The 21,652-nt window shown below is 41.7% G+C and overlaps 1 protein-coding gene across 2 annotated transcripts in view; it reads left to right on the top strand.

Moving 5' to 3' along the window:
* Ncoa7 (nuclear receptor coactivator 7) overlaps positions 1-21,652 on the top strand; it is a 140,914-nt gene that overhangs the window by 20,148 nt on the left and 99,114 nt on the right. For both annotated transcript variants that reach the window (XM_075946459.1, XM_075946470.1), the window contains exon 2: positions 5,185-5,304. In XM_075946459.1, coding sequence (XP_075802574.1) covers positions 5,246-5,304 — 59 coding nt within the window. In that variant the 5' untranslated portion in view covers positions 5,185-5,245. The remainder of the gene's footprint in view (positions 1-5,184; positions 5,305-21,652) is intronic.

Consider the following 21,652-nt stretch of genomic DNA (forward strand, 5'->3'; position numbering starts at 1 on the left):
AGTACTTTTGGTGGAATTTTCTCACTATTCATGAAGAGCATACTGACACTTACTTGTTTAATTCAGGTTTCCAAGGAAGGGAAACTGAACTAGAATTGAGTCCCCCACTTATTTTGCCATCCAAGAGCTAAGGTGTATTTCCTTAGGGACAATGCCCTCGACAGAGTCTCAACCTTTCCTTCTTTATTAACTTGCTTCAGTCACCCCTTGGGTCTTGAGGGCCATTATATCTCTGTTTTGTTGTTGCCGGGTTTTTTTGTGTATGATTTTATATTTGTTTATTTGGACATTGCCTCCTGTCTTTCTCAAAGGTTTGTGGTACATATTTGTATTTAGTTCTATGTCTTTTTCCTCTAGTTTTTTTTTTTGTTGTTGTTGTTGTTAATAAAAATATTCAAATTTCTGACAAGGGTTAATAGTGAATTTTGAATATCCTTCTTTTGTTTAAATGTGGCTCTGAGAGAGAAGGAACACCTGTCATATTTTGCTAGGTTTAATTTCCTAGAAGGAAGTGTCTGTATAAAAACAGCTATATTTTGGTCTGTTCTGAAGTGGCCAGACTCGGTGTAACAAGGCCCCCCCCAATGCTTGTTCCTGTCATTATTTCCTTTGTACATTAGGGAACGTGCTGTTGGGGAAACAGTTGCTGGGCTATGGAGATTGGTCCTGACGGGTTACACCTGCCTGCTCAAGGCTCCACAGTGTGTCAGATGTGAGGCCAGAAGCCTTGCCATACTGTGTAGGCCGCACGGACAATACTGTCATAGCAAGTCTCCCTAGTTCTGCTCTCGAATTCTGCCAGCGGTAGCACAGCCTCACACAGGAAGGACAGTGTACTAGTAATGTGGAAAAAATATCATGTCTGTATCATAGCTTTAATGAGGGGAGGGTTTTCTATGTTTTTAAAAATGAACCGAATTCAGGCTCACACTGGCCATTCTGGTTTAAAATCACCAAAAAGAAACATTTAGATGAAAGGTTTGTCTTGCCTTCCCTCGGAAAACACTTTGAGGTCCACCATAAATGCAGACGGCTCTGGCCTAGAGTGTATTGATGTGAGAAAATGTCAACATGAAATGAATGAAGGGCTTTTCAGAAGCCCATTATAACCACTTACCCGGGCAAATGTAGTTCCCATTAGAGACTGAGTTAGGAGCTTTGCAGCCTCGCTGAAGCGTGAAGGCTGCTGTGTGGTGTTCTCTGCGAATCATTTTCAGAGCGCCCACTGCCCACCTCTTCCTAGCTCATCTGCTGTTGAAGTGAGAGCATCAGTCTTGTTTAGGGAGTGGTCTTAAAACCCACAGACCTAAAAACAAGCAGAAATTAGCATATTTAATGTATCTAATAGAATATTGGGGCCGGGGGTGGCACCAAACAGAACAGTAGCGCCAGATGTCAGTTCTCCGATTGTTTACGGTTTCCTTCTTTTGCCTGTTTCCATCAGTATTTTAATTCTGGAATCAAATACTAGCTTATGGCCCAACTTTCAATATAAAAATTTTACAATTAGGTTGTTAGGACTTCATTTTTATTCATGAGGCAAAATCTAGTAAGTAGACACCATTGCCTACATATTTGTGCTGTGTGGAAGAGAACTATGAAATAAGCCACGTAGCCCAGGGAGGGTGGAGAGCCTAGGATTTGAGTCCACTCAAGACTCTGAAGGAAGCTACATTACCCATCAAAATTCTTTACTCGGATATATACATATTTTATACATACACACGCACACACATGTATATATATATATGTATATAACACATTTAAAACTTACCCTGTGTTGAGTTCTTATCACCAACTCTGGATTAATTTGACTTCTTAAATAACATTTTCCCAAATTTCTATCGATTGTAGTACCTATCCTATCCTTGGGGAAAGTCAAAGGGGGCGTCAACCAAGGTGCCATTTGACCTGAAGGCAGCAGCTTATGGTTTGGACTCTGTGGAGGAAGCTAAGTGAAGAGGCTTGTCACACAGTCTGTGATGCAATGGCCCGAGATAACAGATAACATGTGAACTACGTTCCTGCAGAGGAGAGGAAAGAGCACACTAAGAAAGGCTTTTGCTTGATCTGCTCAGGAGAAGGAAGCAACTTCAAGCTTGGGAAAGGAGTTAAAAAAAAAAGTTAGAGTTGAGAAAGAGTTCAAGCCATAGGGTGGGACAGAGCTAACTAGAGTTGGAAGTTCAGCTTCTGTCTTTTATTATGGGTAGACATAGATTACCCCAACTCATTGTAGTTTGGCTTCCATGCGCACTGCTCTTTGGACTCAGTTCTGGTTGATAAGGCCGGCTACGTTTGTCTTGCCCTGCATGGTTTTTGCTGAAACAATGACCACTGTAAATTCCACACTCTATTATCTGGTTCATCTCTGATTGCTTTTGACTCCAGAACGTACGGAACTGAATCTAAATCTCTGTTCCAGTGGTGTTGAGTAGGGGAAATTAGTTGACATCTCGCCCCCACCCCCTATCGCGCACCTTTAGACAGGGAGGATTTCTGTGTGAAGCGGTTCTAAGGATTAATAAAGTAGCTAGCGGGCTGACGTGGATGATGTGGCATTTGACATTCGGAAGGTGGATTCCCTTTTCCCACTCCTACTCTTCTGATTAGGTGTTCCCCCCTCTTGGGGTCCCTCATCTCTCTTTATTGCAATGCTATGTTCTGTCTTTATCAAAGTAGAACCTTTTATGTTCTAAATCCTGAAGGTTATTTTTTGGAAGCTCAAAGTTGCTACCACACATTGGCTATTTGCTCATGTTTGTTTTCCTCACTGGGTGAAGTTTTATTTATTTGTTTATTTGTTTGTTTATCAAGGGCACAGCCCACATCAAGCTTCTAGAGTGATCTCCACTTGGTATATTTCTCTTTATTTCTTTTCATTTTTTTCTCCTAATGATAACCATATGATGCAAATTTCTTATTCTTTTTCCCCTTGTGTTTATTATCCTCCTGTGCTTTCATTGTAACCAAATTAACCAAAGACTAGAGAGTGTCTCCAGTTGGCCACCCACAGGCTCTTGGAAGCCATACGTATCGGAAATTGATCTCAGTCTATGTGTACCCCAGCTCCCCCACACTGTGACACCCTCTTTCTGCTGTCACAGTTCACCTGGTCCCTGAAGCAGAAACCTGGATCTTCTTCATTCCTTCACCTGCGCTGCCTAAATTGAGCAGATTGCCAGATCTCATCTACTTCTGAAGGGTTCCTCAGAGCCATCCCCCCTTTCTCTCCCAATTGCTGTTGACTGGTTCTGAGCCTTCTCTTGTAACCAATTTTAAGCATAAGTTCTTTCCTAAAAATCTTCTGTCTTTGTTCTTTCAAGTCATTGTCTGCTCATGATTATGCCACACTGACTCACAGACGAATCCTTGGGTGACTTCCTTTCCTATGTATGCATCAGGGATGAAAAAGTTGGTGTTCTTACGAACAGTCACTGAACTACTTCCTCATGGGGTTCCTGCTGCAAATAGAGTCCGTGGCTTTGGTGTCCTTACTTAGAGATGGCTAGCAAGTGCCTCAGAGTGGGCTCAGGGGATGCCTAGTTGGGATGGTGCATGGCTCTTTAGCATGACAAACAAGCTCCTTCTTCCCTGAGCCCTGTCCTTCCCATGCCTTTTCAGTTCCACACTTCTGTGCTGCATACTTTACCCCGGAACAGCGGAACAACAGGGAGCTCTTCTGCTCTCTTGCTGTGGTTCAGACTGAAGCACTTTCTTATACTTGTGACAAGAAGCCCACACTCATACCCACATCCTTTCTCTGTGAGATGGGGGGATCAGGTGGGTTATCGAAGGCCGAGTGGGTTTTGCTTTTTCTTTTTTTAGTGTTGAGGGTTTTAGGGTTTCAAGAGATGAGTCAGCAATTAAGACCTTATACTATTGTAAAATGCTTGCCTTTGGTTTCCAGTACCCACATAAGACAGTAATTCCAACTCCACAGGGACCTGAGGCCTCTGACCCCGGCATGTTCCTGTATTTACTTTCACATACTCATACACATAATTAAAAAATAACTTTAAGACATTCAGGCTTTTAATTGACAAAAAAAATGCATGTTTATCGTGACCAACATGACATTTTGAGATACATACATTTTGGGATGCTGATTTTGACTGTTTTTTTTTAATCCTGTAATTTTTTTTTTATGGCACCTGTGTCCCCTCTGAAACAATAGATGTCTCATGATATTGCAATACTGTGTCTGCCTTACAAAAGGGAGTGGATTCCATTAGAGCAAATCTAATGCCTCATTGAGCTTGAGTTTCAATATGTATTATAGTGTCTTTCCCATAATGTATATTGTGCATGAAACTGAATTGAAATAAATACATAAACAATTTTGTTTTATAAATGTACTTTGCCTTCTTTAAATTGAAATTAATTGATGAACATATGTTTAGTTGGATGATTGAAAGCACTATAGGAAATTCTCCTGCTGAAGCTGGTAGTGAGTGGACATGGAACTGTGAGCCGAGGAATAGTACGGTGAAAGTGGTATTCAGGAAGGTTGTTCTAGAAACAAGCTTTTATTATACTGGTGCACACCACGGCAGCAAGCGTAGTGGAGGGTGTCTGGCTGGAGAGAGGCTGAGGAGCGCAGAGAGCCACGGCTTTCCAAGTCGCTTCCTGAACCTATGTGCTTTCATTTCCGCATTGGCTCAAACGGGATGTTCTTGCGGGTATGTCCAGAAGATGAGAAGATCAGAGAGAATGCTCACATTACTTTTTTGGGGGCAAAGAGCGTTTCTATAACACGCTCGAGTGAGCCATCTGCATCCTTACCCATGAGAACTATTTATGATGAATTACTAGGAGAGAGAGATTGTGTGTTCAGTATTTAAGAAAATAAATGAGTGAGCAGACCACGCATCACTACCCCTCGGTCTCCTGGTCAGTGGAAGTGTTCGTTTTGAAATCATTGTTAATTATGAAGAAAGCTTTTCAGTTTGGTTCCCATTGCTAGTCTGCTTTGTGGTTTAACATTCTCATGGTGGTGTTGTGGTTTGCCTCACTCCCAGCCCATTTGCATTTTGCACTTGACTCATGTGACTATTTCCTGGTTAAAGTTTATCCTTCATTTGTTTTGGACCATGTAACTCTACTCTGCTTTATTCTGCCTATTATTAGCCATTACAAACGTCTCGGCTTCTAGTTGCTTCATTTGTGTATTTACTTTAATTGCAGGAATATGATTCACTGATTAAAAAGGACATTTCCAAGTAGTTTGCACTTCCGACTGTGTATTATGGATACTAAGGAGGAGAAGAAGGAACAGAAGGAACGGAAACAGAGTTATTTTGCTCGGTAAGCGTTTATTTTGCAAAATTATATCAGTGCTTTAAGACAATAACCTTTGGGAGGACTTTGACCTTGGGAATTACTTGACAATTTGTGTTCCCTGTGATTGTTCAGCAGGAGAGTGGGTGACCAACAAAAGTTAAATATCCTCCACTTTGTAAAAGTGAGTATCCAAGGAATGACCCATCTTTCTACGTGGATGGTTCTCTGAGGCTCCAGCCCCTTCAGAGGGTATAGCAGTCCTGTGCCAGCCTGTAGGTTGTTTGAAATTCTCTTCCTGCTGGTCAGGAACTTAATTGACTGGGCACTAGTTTAAAAATCCGACACAATTAAAGCTTTGTGGGGAATCCTGACTAAGAAACATGTATTTTGTAGGTGGAAGGGTGAGATGACGTCATTAGAGTCTGAGTCTTAAGGCTTCAGCTCCTCTAATGTGTGTGTGCTTTATGATAGAGTATCTGGTACCGGCTTGTTACAGGTTCAAGCCACTGTTTGACTGTCACTCACTAATCATAATTAAATGATTGATAATGCTGTTGGCCTCAGAGAGAGCCTAGGTTTCAAGTGATCATTATGGGCTCCTAAGTTGGTATGCTCAAGAACTGAATTTAGCCTCACTGTATCCCCACTCTACAATCTATGCTTGTAAAGATGCATTTCCCATATTCTAAATATAAGCCTTAGAACTAAAACCAAAGGATTTGTTGTCAATGTATTTACCAAGAAATTAAGTTATGTTTTAGACTTCTGAAGGAAAATGGATGCTAGATTGGTGACGTACTGTGAGTGAGTGCTTTAGTGTATATCATCAAAATAAGCCATAGACATAGGTTATTTTATTTCCACTTAACAAACAAGGTGAATGAGACTCAGAAAATGTTCTGTCCATTTTATGCAGCACCAGAGTTAGTATCCAAACATAGGACTATCTCCAAAGGATGTGCCCCAGTCAGAATAATAGACCACAAATCAGGTACTTGGGAAAACAGGAGCTGAAGTATTTATTGTAGCAGAGTGTTTCCTGCTCTTGGGACTAGAGAATGTAGGAGCATAGGGGAAGGAAGAGATCAGCCTTGTAATGGATGAGCCATTAGAAAAATAGTACATTTAGGGTACGAACTATATGACTCTGTTTTGACATAATTATCTATTTCTTTGTGGATGTATGTAATGTTAGAAAAACCCTGTATTCTTCATTCTCTTCCCCCTTAGTAGTAATATGTTGCACTAGGAAACAGACATCCTTATGGGATGCCACCTCTGTTTAGTTTACTAAATTACAAGCATGTGTGTGTGCGCGCACGCCCACCCATCTATGCACACTCATGCGCGTGCTTGTGCACACATATTTAGTTGTATGTGGTTCTACCTTGTGAGTAGATTTGTCTGGCCAGGATCACAGTCAACTTAACTGTGCTGCCCTTCTGTAACCATCCTCCTGCCCTCCACTCTACTTGATAATCTTAACTACTAGTGAATCCCTAGACTTCAGTCCCCCGTTCAAGACCATTATATAAGTCAATTCATGCACCATATATGTTATAGTAACATAACATATTAGGGTTTTTGTCCCCTCTGAATTTACTTGTGATCCATCCAAGCTGTTGTGTGTATTAGTTATCGATAATTTACTCTTGTGTGTTAAATGGTCTCTTCCATGGAAGGAGAATGTTAGCTTTTTAGCCATTGTTCTGTTGAAGTACATTTGGTTTGGGCTGTTGTACGCAAAGCTGCTTATTCTGTTGTTCTATAAATTTTTGTGTGAATGTTTAAATGTCGGTTTGTCTAGGTTAAATACTCAATTGCTGAGTCAAATAATAAATTAATGTTTTCCTTTATAAGAAACTGCCGGTCTTTTCCAGAATGAATGGTTGTACACTTGGCATTCCCATCAGCCATGTGTGAGTGACCCCGTTCCCATTGTCACCAGCATTGATGGTGTCAGCGTTTATTTTATCCATTCCAAGAGTGTGCAGTAATAGTTCATCTCAGTTTTAATGAATGCCTAATGAACCCAGTGTCTGTTCATACGTATACTACCATCTCTAGATCATCAGTGAAATTTATTTTCCCGTCTTTTACCTGTTTTAAAATGGAATCTTCTAGATTTTCCTGTTGAATTTGGGGGACTTGTTACATATTTTATGTATGGTCTTTTATGACATGTGTGGTTTGCAAACATTCTGGTGCAGCCAATTTTTTTGTGTGTGTTGCTTTGCTTTTTCTTTTAGTAGAACAAAAGCTTTAAATTTTGTTCTGGTTCAGTTCATCAGTTTTTGCTTTTGTGAGTTGTGTTTTAGGTGTCAAGTGTGACATTTAGTCCCTACCCTAGATTGTAAAGTAATTCTTTCCTGTTTTATATTCTAAGTTTTATATAATATTTTGTTTTGTATTAAGACTTTGCTCCATTTTGAGTTAAATTTTGAGTGTGATATAGAATTCAATCAGGGTTTTTGGCTTCCCCTCCCCCTTCCTTTTTTTTCTTTTTCTACAGGTGCCCTATGAACAAAGCTATAAAAGTGAGAATGCTCTTTTGTCTGGCTGTAAAGTGATTTCCAAATTTCAGTACTAACCTGTTGATGATGAACAACCTGCTCCAGGCTAACTCCTTATACTTAGAATGTAAAGGGAGCCCCTTAGGCCAGCATGCAGACCCACACTGGAAAAACGTTTTCCTTTCAGCCCATAAACATTCACTTATTTGTGATGTGCACCTTGTCCTCTTCTGAAAAAATGGTCAAAGGAAAAAGCACAGCTAGCAATGCAGTTTCTGGGGTTCAGATCAAGTTAGTGGGACTTTACAAACAGTTAACAGATTTGTCACTAGAAAGTGCAGAGAGCAAATGGGGAGAGGGGGAGAGGCAAAGAAGGAAAGGAGGAGGGGGAGAAGCAGAAGGGAGGGAGAGAGAGAGAAAGGAGAGGGAGAGAGAGAAAAGAGGGAGGGAGAAGAGGGGGAGGGGAGAGAAGGTAAGAAAGGAAGGGGGAAGAGAAAGAGAAGAGACAGGGAAGGAAGAGAGCAGGAGAGAGAGAGAGAGAGAGAGCATGAGACAGAGCTTACCCTAAACAATGAAAGCCAGAAATGGTGAAATTATTAAAAAGCAAAACAAAACAAAACAAAAAGACCCTTACAAAAAATAAAAAGAAAGCAAAAAAAGGAGCCACCCAGAGTGTAAATCTTTCCAAATGCTTCCTGATGAAACTTGGGTTGTCATAAGGAGGAATTGCCCAATGGAACTTACTTGAGAGCCAGTTTCTGACAACACAGGGCAGATTTTTCTGGGGCATTGTACTTAAGGGCAGTCCAAGCAAGTCCAAGCAATCTCTGGAGGAACGCAAAGTCAGGCCAAGGGCAAGGCGAGACTGATGCAATCACAGTTTTCCTCTAAACCAAATTACATACTTTACCCGAATCGCCTCTTGTGTCCAGAGAAAAGCAAAGGCAAGATTTGCTCGGCTCTGCTTGCTACTACTGTATGTATCTGATGGCCCCAAGGTACTTTCAGACTGTTTGCCTCTGCCTCCCTGCCCCTTTTCCTAGTTAGTAAATGGTCAACAGTTTTATCATGTGGTTTCATAAACATTGTATGACTGTGTTTGATAAATACTCTTTTACCAAACCTCCTCCTTTGGTTTGCCTTTCGATTACAGCAAGGTTAAATCTAAGAGTCTACGTTAGATGGGCATAGTGCCACACACTTGCATGCCTAGTGCCTGAGAGTCTAAGGGAGAGCGAAGGAGACTGAGGCAGGAGGGCCTCAAGTTTAGCATGAAGTTGGACCCAGTAGTGAATCCCAGACTAGCTTTGCCTACATAGTAAGGCCCTGCCTCTAAGAAGTAAAGTTAAAAGAAAGTCATAGGTTAATAATCCTGGCTTGAATTAATGATTCGGAACATAGCTGTGTAACTCTTTCCCATTGGGTGGGTTTACTCTGCTTAAGTCCTGGTGAAATTTTAGGATGTCCTGACCGTGGCCAGCTGGCCATCAGGAGTTTCCATAGAGTTATTGTTTTGAAGCAGTTCTTTAGTTGGATTGGATGATTCTTGGGACCTTTCCTGAGTCTTTGCAGAGACTATGTAGACCCAAAATAGATTATCGATGTATTTATGAATCCCTTGATCATTAACAAGTCTTAAAAACCCAAATGCAACTCTAGGCATGGCTGTGCATGCCTGTCATTCCAACACCCAGAGGCAGAGACAGAGGCAGAGGGATACCCACAAGTTTGAGGACAGTTAGTCTACATAGCATTTTCCAGACCAGGAATATACCAGGGCTAATACCCAGACTCAAAATAAAAAGGAAAGAAAGAGGAAGAAAATAAAAACACCTCAAAACATCACCAATAACAGAAATGAACAAAACTCCTCACCAAATGGAGAACTAAATTAGTAAATAAATTTATTCTTTCTGCTTCTGTGTTTGGGGGTGATCTTTAGGTAACGTGGCCCTGCTTGCTTGTCTTTTCATTGTTGTTAAAATACAGATATTTCTCAATTAGTGCCAAATAGGGCTCCTGCTCTTCCACTCTCATTTGACATTGCTTTCACTCTAATCTTCATGTGGGTTCCTCTATACTGAGTGTGTCTCTCTGTGTGTGTGTGTGTGTGTGTGTGTGTGCGTGGGTGTGGTGTTAACGATTGCTCTCAGGGCCTCCAATGTTCTCAACACACACAGAACTAAACTGTACCTCAGGCCTATCTTTAAATTTTTGGAGTGCTGCTATAACGGTGTGAGGCACCAGGACTGATGACCTGAGTCCCATCCCTGAGATCCACGTGGCGGAAGGAGAGAATGCACAGCTCCCCCAGTGTGTTTCCTTCCCTCCATGTCCAGTGCCGAAGTGTGCACCTGCCCACACACATACTAAGGAAAATAAGTAAGGGTAAAAATCTTTTTGAAGTTCTTTGAAAATATAATGGTTTAGGATCAAGGGTTACTTGGTGACATTAAACCGAACGGTAGGTTCTGGTAAGTTCCAGAAGGTCTGTAGGAGGCTTGTGGGAGGACTACTGGAAGGTTCCAGGAGGTTACTTTTTACCTCTGCAGGGTCTGGTGGGGCAGGCAAGTAGACCCCGAGTGACTGACTCATCAGACTAGGCTGTGCACAGAGGTTTGCCTTCCCCAGACTCGCTGGCTCCCGCCTCCTCCCTTCCTTATCACCGAAAGCAGAACTGCCGCTTGCTCCCACTCTCTTCTCCTACCCTCCCCTGTCAGGGCCAGCAGTATCCTCTCAACCACCTCTGTCAGCAGCCGCTATGATAAAGACTGCAGAGTACAGAGCACACTTGAAGGCCCACCCCCACTCCTCAGATAACTCTGCATTCCCACTGTTGGCCTCTGACCTGGCCATTGGAATCCTGAACTTCCCGGCTGCCAGCACAGCACCCAAGTGTGAAAGTTACTTCACTAAGTTGCCTTGGACACATCCTTGAAATGTCCTTTCCATTGTCTCCAGTTGTTAAATACGAATAATGTATTTTAAAGTTTTTATTATAGCACTTATTGAGTGTATGTATGTATGCATATATGTGTGTGTATGTGAGAACAGGCATGTCACAGAGCACACGTGGAATTCAGAAGGTAGCTTGCAAGAGTCAGTTCTCTCCTTCCACCATGTTGGTCCTGGTACTTCCAGGCTTCACGACAGGTGCTTTTACCCACTGAGCGATATTGCCAGCCCCGTTGAGACTAATATTAAGATGATTTGGAAAAGGCAAGCATCCTAGTTGGGAGAGAGGCCATAACAAGGAGAGTCAGACCTGGACAGATGGTCCTCAAGTCCCTTCTGCAGGGAGGAGGAGCTGACAGAGAGAAACCAAAATGGCTACGTAGACCGGAAGACCGGGGGTACAGTGAATGTTCAGTTTGTTCCGGGCCTTCCTCCCATGGTGGCCTACACTTTTTTTGTTTGTTTGTTTGTTTTGTTTTTTTGTTTTTTGAGACAGGGTTTCTCTGTAGCTTTGGTGCCTGTCCTGGAACTAGCTCTTGTAGACCAGGCTGGCCTCGAACTCCCAGAGATCTGCCTGCCTCTGCCTCCCGAGTGCTGGGATTAAAGGCCATCACTGCCTGGTGGTGGCCTACACTTTGATCCTCATTCGTTTCCCATCTCCACAGACTTGTCTCATCCTGTGAGCTGCTCCTGTTGTTGAGATCAGGGAGAAGGAACTGTTATATAAGAAGCCAGAGACACTGTTAGGTAGTACAGTTTAGTACCAGAAAATTATGAAGCGAATTATATAGTCCAGAGGGTCTTGAGAAATCCAAATTGGGCCTTAAGCCTATAAGGCAAAGTATCAATAATGTGCCTGCTGCCTTAGTCCCAAGGCACCTTACGCTTAGTGACTGGTAATCAAAGTCACCGTCATATGGCAGGGAGGCATGCCAGAGCTGTAGACTCCCTGCCCTACAAGGAAGATGTTGAGGTAGCCAGAGGCCTGGGACTCTATCTGTGATCAGCATCTTTTTCCAGGGGTCAGTGTAATTATTACCCTCTTCTTCCATGGCTTTGATGGGAAAAAAGCTTTGAAAATGGATCCATACAATCTTCATACCAAACGTCTGTTATGTAAAACTCTTCATCCCCAAAGAAGATTTGACTCTTATATTAGTCTAGACCTAAAGATGTTGATATCAGGTCTGTAGTAAAGCAGCATCCAAGCCCACCTTTGTCTTCCCATTGAGAGTTTGTGCTCTGTGACCCTGCTCAGAGCCACGTGGCACCATTGTGGCTAAAAGCACCTTGTAGAGCACAGCTTCTTAAATTGTGGCCACGCCCCTGATGGAGTATGACTGAATGTGGGGGGTCTTGAAACAGTTGGCGCCAGTAAAAGGTTTCTTAGAGTGACCCAAAGCATAACCCAAAATCAAACGTATATTGAATTCCAGAGTGTTTGGGGCAGTTTGGCATCATACAGCTGCACCACAGAGCTTCCCTGCAGCCTTGGATCTAAACACACAGCATGTGGGTGTGTGCCGCTGTGCCGCTCAATGCTGCGGAATGCTGTCTGAAACGCCTCAGCTCCGATTTAGGACGGTTGTCTGCTGTGAACTGCTGTATTTATCATGTATACAAGTTCTCTGCTTTGGCAGAAACACGGTTTAATTATAGAAAGCTAAGACTTGTATTTTCATACTCTTATTCCTTAGTGTCTAAGTATCAAGTTGGTATGTCTTTGGATTGAACTATGTTATCATGGTTGGTTTTTGAAAATTATTTTTACTATTATTATGTATCCATGTATATGTCTCCATCTGAGTGTGGAGGACAGAGGGATGTCAGATCCTCTGGAGATGGAGTTACAGGCAGTTGTGAGCTGCCAGATGTGGGTACTGGGAACTGAACTCGGGTCTTTTGCAAGCATGGTTTGTGTTCTTAATATCTGAGCCATCATTTTAACCCCTTAATTCTTATTATTTTTTTTTTTAAAACTGGAGTTTGAATAGTTGGTGTGAGTTTAAAAAAAATCATTGAATGAATTTGAGCTTGGGATTAGGACAGAGTATGTAATAGAATGGTTTCTGAGGTATCTTAAACTTAACTCTATACTTTGAGCTGTGTATTTGTGGAGTGACATTCTCGGCCTTGACAATTATAAAGTAGAAATGTAGATCTTTTCTGAAGAATATTGAAAACTCTGAATGTGCAGTAATCAGCCAAGAGTTAATCATTCATGTAAAAACAAACATATTTATCTTGTTAGTATGCAAAATTGCCTTTATCTTTAATAAATGATAAATTATACTTATGCCAACAGTTATTTTAAAGTGAATTTATGATTTATTTTCAGTAAACGTTTAATGTATATTCGTGTTTTATAATACCTGCACATTTAGGGTCACGTACAAGTTCCTCAGGTAAAAAGGAGTTATGTGTGGAAATAGTTTGAAGAATTCTGCTGTAGGTTAACTCAGGTTGTGCTAATCTTCACAATGTGGGTGGAGCAGACGTCTATGGGCAATACTGGCAGCTTCAAACTAATTTAACCCATTGTAAATTAAATTGGAAAAGTTTATCCTAGCTTCTAGAATTTCAAGTTGCTTATAAAAGACCTTTTCAATGTACCTGGTTTGTACTATGAAGGTATCTTGTGCTATGTTTAATCAAGTTTATCCATCTACAATATTGTTGATACTAAAATATTAACCTACCAAGGTGATACGAAACACAATCTGTGAATTTCATCTCCATGACAGGGTTTTGAGTTTAAGTGATTTTCTAAATTAAGTTCAGAGAGATTGCATCATTTCTCAAATGAGTGGTTTTTCATAATAGACAGGAATAGAGAAATAGACCTGCCACAAGACCTCACTTACCCTTGAGGGTGAATCCAGACCCTTAGCATGAGTGGAAGACATCACCTGGATGGTTCTGACTGGCTGTGCTGCTACACTGGGTGAGGACAGAAGGACATCCTCTCCAGCCCCTCAGAGCAGTACATGATCCTAGAAAGGAGCCCACCTTGTAGGGAGCGTGGGGCCATGCTATCCGTTGTCCCTTTAAAGTTAAACTTAAGTCTGTAGATTGTTTTATCCTCCTGGCCGTGGCTCATTAGAGATTTGATTGACTACAATATATCTGAAATTTAAGTAGAAACTAGTTCCCAGCTTTACTCAGATATTCCATTAGGCCACAGATTTTGACTGCATTAATACACGAAAAAAAAAAAGCAGAAGGTTCCTAAGAATTTGGTCAGTGTTAACTCTGTACCTTCTTTATACTTGTTCATTTTACTCTGTCAGTTTGGCTGTGGTTATGGTTCACACATGATAATGGTGAACGGGAACATTTGCTGGCCCTTCACAAAGCGCCTTTGCAAATATTTACTTCATGTACACATTGACCTTATCCGTAACTTAAATGCAGTGAGGCATCTATTGTCCAGGAAATTAAATATACCTTTCCTTGCAATCAGTCACTTCACTTTCAAGTGGCAAATCTGGATTCCATACCCTCCTCCAGCTGTCTTCATCTCCAGCTGTTTTATTCCCTTTCAGGCTGTCTTGGGGTTTGTCTTGCACATAGTATGTATTTTTTGCCTTGTCTAACAGGTGGGTTAGGACAGCATGTTAGTGTTGCATTGTGCTAAGTAGTAAAAGCCGTACCTGGTTTTGAAGGTAAAATATTTTAGTTGTCTTTACTAGAATCTTATTTGATCAATTCAGAGCTCGGTCTGGGTTGCCTGTTGGGTAGCATGCCTGGAGTGACCCACAGCTCTGCCTAAGGGGTCGGGAACGCATTCTGCACAGATCTGGTTTGTTTATGGTTTGTACTCGGCCTCCTCTCAGAATGCGACCTGGCAGGAGAGGGCTCTGTAAAGGTTCAGGGCTCCTTCCATGAGCCAGTGCAGTGACTGGCATAGAACCAGTGTTAAATATTTGGTGACCACGTGAAAGACAGAAGATGTCAAACATCATCTTTAGTGTAGAATATAATGGTTAGTGAGTCTTAATTTTTATCACCATAAGGTTTTTAGGCTTCAGTGATTTTATTAAACTTAAAACTATTAAGAATATTCCTAAAGCACTGCTTTCTTTGACCATTTTACTAATTTCCAATTAAACTTTTGCTTGCACTGTGCTGTTGTTTAAATCTTTTCTTTCCTATTGATGGAGTTCAGACCAGGCAACTCTTAAGGGGATATTGACATAGTACTACTGTTCATTACCGGGAAAAACATCTACAGTCAAGTTTGACTTGCTAATGTTTCCAGGAAGTCATTAACTTTTTTCTAGTGATTACAGACGAGCTTGCAGATACTCAGCCATTAGCAGTTAGAATCATGTGCTTTGCTTTTCTTTAAGGAGCAGGCTGAGCAATTTGACTGAATTCCAAGTACTGTTTTGCTTCTCAAAGCTGTAGGTTACAGCCCACTGGGGAAGTCGGTCATGAAATCAATTTAGTAGATGAAGCAGCATTTACAATCTTTAATTGGGACATAGTCGTATATGTTTATGAGATACAGGGTGACATTTAAATACATGTATGTAATATGGAATGGTCAGATCAGAGTAACTGACTGATCTATAACCATAAGCACTTATTGTGTTTATTTCTTTTTGTTCAGAGTCTTCTCTGTTAGTTATTTGACAGGTTCCCTTGTAGCCCATGCTGTCCTGAAATTCCTGGATAGCCAAGGATGGCCTTGAATTTTTTTATTGTTTCATCTCAACTTCTCAAGCATTAGAATTGCAGGAGTGTACTAACTTGCTTGACTGTACCTAGGCTTTTCACAGACTTCTGTACTGGTTTCCATAGTGACTGTACAAATCTTTATTCCTATCAGTGATGTGTGTGAGTTTTCTGTCTTCCAAAGTGTGATCGAATAACATCACATGTTTTTTTCTTAAATTTCATTTTCCTGATGCTTAGTGATGCTGAACATTTGTATTTATGTGTTGTTTGTTTTATTTTTATTGACTTTTGTCTGTGTGCATACATCTGGGCTTGTGTGTAAAGAAGGTTGGTTGCATGTGGAGGTTGCAGGACAGCTTCTACCATGTGCGTCCCAGGAATTCACCCCTTTTCATCAGCTGTGTCAGCAGGTGCCTTTATATGTTGAGTCATCTAAACAAACCCACTTTTATTTTTTTGTTGACCACTTATGTATCTCCTATAGGGAAATGTCTATCAGATTATTTCTCCATTTTTACACCAGATTACTAGACAGAATGGTTGATAGTGGACAACCTGGATGAAGTAGAAAATAGTAGAGTTTGTTATATATTGTCAAAATAAATGACTTGTGAAATTTTTTTGCATATTTATAAGTATATATATGTATATATAATTTTATTGGATACAATTTTTTTTAAAAAATCTTCATTGATTTATAAGCCCTTTGGTCAGTATCCTGGGAATGAAGTTGTTTTACACTGTTCAGTATCTTTGAGATTATTTATCTAATAGACATTAACACTTGTTCAAAGGTAGCCATGCAAAAAAAAAAGTACCTTCTAAAAAGTGTTTCCTATCAGAGATCCATATTAACTTTAGCTAAAGGCTAACAACAGGTATGTCTAACTTGAAATCCCAGGTGAGTCAGGATGCCCACATCCTAGAAGACGAGTAAATTTACCTAACAATGTATACCAAATTGTTGTCATGAACCTCAGGCTGCTTTGGCTTTGGGGCCTCTTAAGGATTTCTGCTCTGTAGAGCTAATTACTAGCCATGGTATACTTTCCTCTATGATGGGTGTAATAATACTACCTCCTTAATAAGGGTGTTAAGAGGACTGAGGAAATTAAAATATAGGATGTGGGCTGGCGAGATGGCTCAGCAGTTATGGGCACTTATTGCTCGTGCAGAGGCCTTGATTCGGTTTGCAGGCCCTGCATGATGGCTCACAACCATCCATCACTCCAGTTCCAGTGGATCCCACACCTTCTGAACTCAGCAGGTACTAGTCATACACATGGTACACATACATACATGCAAGAAAAGCACTCATGTTCATATTTTTTTAATTCTAAAAGATTTTAAAATACATACTCTTTAGTATAAAATACTCATAGTATTTTTGCTATAAAAATAAGTGCTAAAAACTCAAGTCCAAATGGATTAAAGACCTCAATATCAGTCCGAACACACTGAACCTGATAGAAGAGGAAGTGGGAAGTACTCTACAGCACATGGGCACAGGAGACCACTTCCTACGTATAACCCCAGCAGCACAGACACTAAGGGCATCATTGAATAAATGGGACCTCCTGAGGCTGAGAAGCTTCTGTAAAGCAAAGGACACTGTCACTAAGACAAAAAGGCAACCCACTTACTGGGAGAAGATTTTCACCAACCCCGCAACTGACAAAGGTCTGATCTCCAAAATATATAAAGAAATCAAGAAACTAGACCGTAAAAGGCTAATCAATCCAATTATAAAATGGGGCACTGAGCTGAACAGAGAATTCTCAACAGAAGAACTTCAAATGGCCAAAAGACACTTAAGGTCATGCTCAACTTCCCTAGCGATCAGGGAAATGCAAATCAAGACAACTTTAAGATACCATCTTACACCTGTCAGAATGGCTAAAATAAAAAACACCAATGATAGCCTTTGCTGGAGAGGTTGTGGAGAAAGGGGGACACTCACCCATTGCTGGTGGGAATGCAAACTTGTGCAACCACTCTGGAAAGCAGTGTTTCGGTTTCTCAGGAAATTCGGGATCAACCTACCCCTGGATCCAGCAATACCACTCTTGGGAATATACCCAAGAGAGGCCCTATCATACAACAAAAGTATATGCTCAACTATGTTCATGGCAGCATTGTTTGTAATAGCCAGAACCTGGAAACAACCTAGATGCCCTTCAACGGAAGAATGGATGAAGAAAGTATGGAATATATACATATTAGAATATTACTCAGCAGTAAAAAAACAAGGACTTCTTGAATTTTGCATACAAATGGATGGAAATAGAAAACACTATCCTGAGTGAGGTAAGCCAGACCCAAAAAGAGGAACATGGGATGTACTCACTCATATTTGGTTTCTAGCCATAAATAAAGGACATTGGGCTTATAAGTCATGTTCCTAGAGAAGCTAAGTAAGAAGGTGAACCCAAAGACAAACACATAGGCATCCTCATGAATATTAACCTTCATCAGGCGATGAAAGGAGACAGAGACAGAGGAGCACGGGACAGAAATCTCAAGGTCCAAATCAGGAGCAGAAGGAGACGGAGCACGAGCAAGGAACTCAGGACCGCGAGGGGTGCACCCACACACTGAGACAATGGGGATGTTCTATCGGGAACTCACCAAGGCCAGCTGGCCTGGGTCTGAAAAAGCATGGGATAAATCCGGACTAGCTGAACATAGAGGACAATGAGGAATAATGAGAACTCAAGAACAATAGCAGTGGGTTTTTGATCCTACTGCACGTACTGGCTTTGGGGGAGCCTAGGCAGTTTGGATGCTCACCTTAGGAGACCTGGATAGAGGTGGGCGGTCCTTGTGCTTCCCACAGGTCAGGGAACCCTGATTGCTCTTCGAGCAGATGAGGGAGGGTGACTTGATCGGGGGAGGGGCAGGGAAATGGGAGGCGGTTGCGGGGAGGAGGCAGAAATCCTTAATAAATAAATAAATTAAAAAAAAATAAAAAAAAATAAGTGCTAATGAACCTTGTGTTATATCATTTGCCCATGATCCTATACTTGAGGCTGAGGTGCAGGAGGATTGTGAATTCATGGCCAGTCTGGGCAACATAGCAAGGCATGTCTCTTTTAAGAAACACACGTGTAAATTCAGGGGGCTTGTATAATTCTTGAAATTTGTCCAGAAACATGTTCTAGTCATTGTCTTCAGTGAAGACTAAGATGAAATAACAGACTGGCAAGGAAGATAAGTGTAGTAGGCTAGTCCCATTCTATGATAACTGGGCTATTTTTCTGTGTGTGTGTGTGTTTGTGTGTGTATATACACATACCCATATGTGTATACTTTGTTTATGCCTTTTTTTAAGATTTACATTTATTATGTATGTAAATGTTTTGCCTATGGCCCTGAGATCAATTTGTCTCATGGCGGTGTGCTGGGTATTTGTGCTACTCCTCATAGAATTTATATAATATATTTAACATATAAATGTAATTTAAAATAAAATAATATGCAAATGATATAAAATATATAATGTAAAAATAATTTAGTATAAATATAAAGCTAAGCTGTGGACCAGAAAATGCTTTGTACTCCAGATGTAGAACTTCATGGCTCCCACTTGTACCTCAGCTGTTGGTGATTTTAGCAGAAATCTCATCACCCCTGCTTTTCCTTCAGAGTTCTCCATGCAGTTCACATTGGCTTCCAAATTACCATTCTCCTCTCTTGGCTTTTGGAGTGCTGAAATTGGGAGTATACACTGCCACACCCAACTTTAGAAAAATTTTTTTTCTTTCTCCCAAAACCTTGCATCTTGAATTCCAATAAACAGCTGTCCCCCAGGATCCTAGTGTACTAATTCCTCCCAGCATCCTAGTGTACCAGTTCCTTCCTGCATCCTAGTGTACCAGTTCCTCCCAGCATCCTAGTGTACCAGTTCCTTCCAGCATCCTAGTGTACCAGTTCCTCCCAGCATCCTAGTGTACCAGTTCCTCCCAGCATCCTAGTGTACCAGTTCCTTCCTGCATCCTAGTGTACCAGTTCCTTCCAGCATCCTAGTGTACCAGTTCCTCCCATCATCCTAGTGTACCAGTTCCTTCTAGCATCCTAGTGTACCAGTTCCTTCTAGCATCCTAGTGTACCAGTTCCTCCAGCATCCTAGTGTACCAGTTCCTCCCAGCATCCTAGTGTACCAGTTCCTCCCAGCATCCTAGTGTACCAGTTCCTCCCAGCATCCTAGTGTACCAGTTCCTCCAGCATCCTAGTGTACCAGTTCCTCCCAGCATCCTAGTGTACCAGTTCCTCCCAGCATCCTAGTGTACTAATCCCTCCCAGCATCCTAGTGTACTAATCCCTCCCAGCATCCTAGTGTACCAGTTCCTCCCAGCATCCTAGTGTACCAGTTCCTCCCAGCATCCTAGTGTACCAGTTCCTCCCATCATCCTAGTGTACCAGTTCCTCCCAGCATCCTAGTGTACTAATCCCTCCCAGCATCCTAGTGTACCAGTTCCTCCCAGCATCCTAGTGTACCAGTTCCTCCCAGCATCCTAGTGTACCAGTTCCTCCAGCATCCTAGTGTACCAGTTCCTCCCAGCATCCTAGTGTACCAGTTCCTCCCAGCATCCTAGTGTACTAATCCCTCCCAGCATCCTAGTGTACTAATCCCTCCCAGCATCCTAGTGTACCAGTTCCTTCCAGCATCCTAGTGTACCAGTTCCCTCCAGCATCCTAGTGTACCAGTTCCCTCCAGCATCCTAGTGTACCAGTTCCCTCCAGCATCCTAGTGTACCAGTTCCTTCCAGCATCCTAGTGTACCAGTTCCTTCCAGCATCCTAGTGTACCAGTTCCCTCCAGCATCCTAGTGTACCAGTTCCCTCCAGCATCCTAGTGTACCAGTTCCTCCCAGCATCCTAGTGTACCAGTTCCTTCCTGCATCCTAGTGTACCAGTTCCTCCCAGCATCCTAGTGTACCAGTTCCTTCTAGCATCCTAGTGTACCAGTTCCTCCCAGCATCCTAGTGTACCAGTTCCTCCAGCATCCTAGTGTACCAGTTCCTTCCTGCATCCTAGTGTATCAGTTCCCTCCAGCATCCTAGTGTACCAGTTCCTTCCTGCATCCTAGTGTACCAGTTCCTTCTAGCATCCTAGTGTACCAGTTCCTTCCAGCATCCTAGTGTACCAGTTCCTTCTAGCATCCTATTGTACCAAGTACTCCCAGCAATCTCATGTATCAAGTTTGCCCAGTGTCCTTGTATATCAAGACCTCCAGCATTCTCATGTACCAAGTCCTCTCAACATCCTTGTATATCAAGTGCTCCTGACATCCTCATATACCAGCTGCTCCCAGCATTTTTGTGTACCAAATCCTTATCATGTGCCCTCCCAAACGTCTTCGCAAATGTGTGCTCCTGGGCCAGGTTTAGACAAGTAACATCTGTGTCCCAACGTTTTTCTGGCATTTGTTTTAGCATCATTTGGCTTACTCCCACCTCTTATGTCTTCATCTCTTCCTTTGATTTCTCTGTTACTTACATTTTGCTCCCTCAAATCCTTACTTTCTATAGACTTCAACATGTTCTCCTCATATCCTATAACGTATAAATCTCTCTGGAAACCCGTCATCAGTTGTGGCACTGACCTATTGAGGCCTTCCCAGTTTCATCTATCCTCTCCCTCTCCCCCACAGTGGATACAGAGGGTGTTAAGAGCCTTGAGGACCATTCTAAACCTCTTGGGATGCTTGACAGTCAGCCTTGGAGTATATCAAGTAACGCTGTCCTTTTCTCTGCCTTATTTATATATTATTTACTTTTAGTCCATTTCTGGTTTCTCGGTGCCTTACAAAAGTCTAGCCCCATGTTCTGTATTCATCAGTCATGCCTTGTAGATCATTACTGTTTGTCAGAGACTAGTTTGCATTCTCAGGTAACCTCATAATAACCCCACGAAGTAGTTGCTGTTATCGTCCCTATTGACAAAGGTCACACTTTAGTTGTCTTAGGCCACTAACACAGGGTCACATAACTAAGTGGTGGTGGATGCAAGTCTCATCTGACTGTTAATTTAGCTACACCATGTTGAATTCTTCTTGAAACCATGTTGATTTGTATTTTATAGAAACTTTTGAGTTCTCGGTACAAGGGTAAGTGGGAACCACCAGTTAAATGATAAAGTGATTGAATATATTTAAGTACTAGATTTGTCTATTCTGATTTTTCATATAAAGGTTTTCTTAAGAACTTTGGGGCAAACTAG

The sequence above is a fragment of the Microtus pennsylvanicus genome, chromosome 1 (assembly GCF_037038515.1).
Source record: "Microtus pennsylvanicus isolate mMicPen1 chromosome 1, mMicPen1.hap1, whole genome shotgun sequence".
NCBI classification, from domain to species: Eukaryota; Metazoa; Chordata; class Mammalia; order Rodentia; family Cricetidae; genus Microtus; species Microtus pennsylvanicus.